The sequence below is a fragment of the Mandrillus leucophaeus genome, unplaced genomic scaffold, assembly GCF_000951045.1.
Source record: "Mandrillus leucophaeus isolate KB7577 unplaced genomic scaffold, Mleu.le_1.0 Scaffold298, whole genome shotgun sequence".
Classification (NCBI taxonomy): domain Eukaryota; kingdom Metazoa; phylum Chordata; class Mammalia; order Primates; family Cercopithecidae; genus Mandrillus; species Mandrillus leucophaeus.
Window position 1 is genome coordinate 2,425,680 of NW_012103120.1, and position 1,580 is coordinate 2,427,259.

At 39.9% G+C, this 1,580-nt stretch overlaps 1 protein-coding gene across 2 annotated transcripts in view; it reads left to right on the top strand.

Annotated features, from left to right (window-relative positions):
- LAMB1 (laminin, beta 1) overlaps positions 1-1,580 on the top strand; it is a 91,694-nt gene that overhangs the window by 17,299 nt on the left and 72,815 nt on the right. For both annotated transcript variants that reach the window (XM_011986362.1, XM_011986361.1), the window contains 2 exons: positions 984-1,172; positions 1,262-1,325. In XM_011986362.1, the coding sequence (XP_011841752.1) occupies positions 984-1,172; positions 1,262-1,325 (253 nt within the window). The remainder of the gene's footprint in view (positions 1-983; positions 1,173-1,261; positions 1,326-1,580) is intronic.

Below are 1,580 nucleotides of genomic sequence, written 5' to 3' on the forward strand. Positions count from 1 at the left end.
ACTGTCTATTTCCAGAACTTTTTCATCACCCCAAACAGAAATTCTGTGGCTATTGCCCCTCTGTCCAGCCCCTGGTAACTGCTAATCAACTTTGTGTCTCTGTCTACTTAACCAATTCTTGGTATTTCATACAAGTGGAATCATGTAATATTTGTCCTTTTGTGTGGCTTATTTTGCTTAGCATAATGCGTTCAAGGTTCATCCATGTTGTAGCATGTATTGGCATTTCATTCCTTTTGGTGGCTGAGTAATATTTCACAGTATGTATATATCACATTTTGTTTATCTTCATCAGTTGATGGGTACATGGGTTGTTTCCGCCTTCTGGCTATTGTGAAAAATACTGCTGTGGTAAACATTCATATACAAGTGTCTGTTGGGGTTCCTGTTTTCAATTCTTCTGGGTATATACCTAATAAGGTGGAATTGCTGGATTTTCCAGCTTCTTGAGTTACTAATTTCTTCCTCTTCCTTTTCCAAAGCACATTGCATGCGACCCTACTATGGTGTTTGACATAGCATATTGCAACTTATTGACACCCATATCTGTACCTCGTTGGACTGTGTATAGCATATAGACAGCATATAGGCCACTGGTTGCTACTAAGGAGGTAGTCATACATTTACTGAATAATTAAATGAACGAATGAAGGAACAAGCACTCAAACTTGCCACTCATATTACAGTGTACATGGTGACTAAATACACGAAAGTGCCTGTTTATAATAAGCTTCTAAAGAGAAACAGTTTACTTATCCAGTAGTGTGGGGAAAAGTGCCCATTTTAGAGGCTAGACACTTTCCTTGCGAGAAGAGGCTCCGTGGAACAGCTTAAATTATTTGAAATCCAGCCACAGTCTGAAATACAAACCACATGCAGTTCAAGTTTGTGGCATGCAGTTGAGTGACATTTTTACCTGAGATTAAAAAAAATACAGGCTACCAATAAAAAACATCAAATGAGATTTTTGCTCCTGCCTTTAGACATTCCGTCCAGCTGCTATGCTGATAGAACGATCGTCCGACTTTGGGAAAACCTGGGGCGTGTACAGATACTTCGCCTATGACTGTGAGGCCTCGTTTCCAGGCATTTCAACTGGCCCCATGAAAAAAGTCGATGACATAATTTGTGATTCCCGATATTCTGACATTGAACCCTCAACTGAAGGAGAGGTTTGTTTGCTTCTGTGTTTTACATTCTACTTGCAAATCTACTTTTTGATTATTGCAAAAATACCAGTTACTCTTGTTTCCATTTTTAGGTGATATTTCGTGCTTTAGATCCTGCTTTCAAAATAGAAGATCCTTATAGCCCGAGGATACAGAGTAAGTTCATTTTCAAATAAAAGTTTGTTTTTGTTTGTTGTTTTGTTTTGTTTGTTTTGTTTGAGATGGAGTTTTGCTCTTGTTGCCCAGGCTAGAGTGTAATGGCGCGATCTTGGCTCATCGCAACCTCCCCCTTCCGGGTTCAAGTGATTCTCCTACCTCAGCCTCCCAAGTAGCTGGGATTACAGGCATGAGCCACCACGCCCAGCTAACTTTATATTTTTAGTAGAGATGGGGTTTCTCCATGTTGGTCAG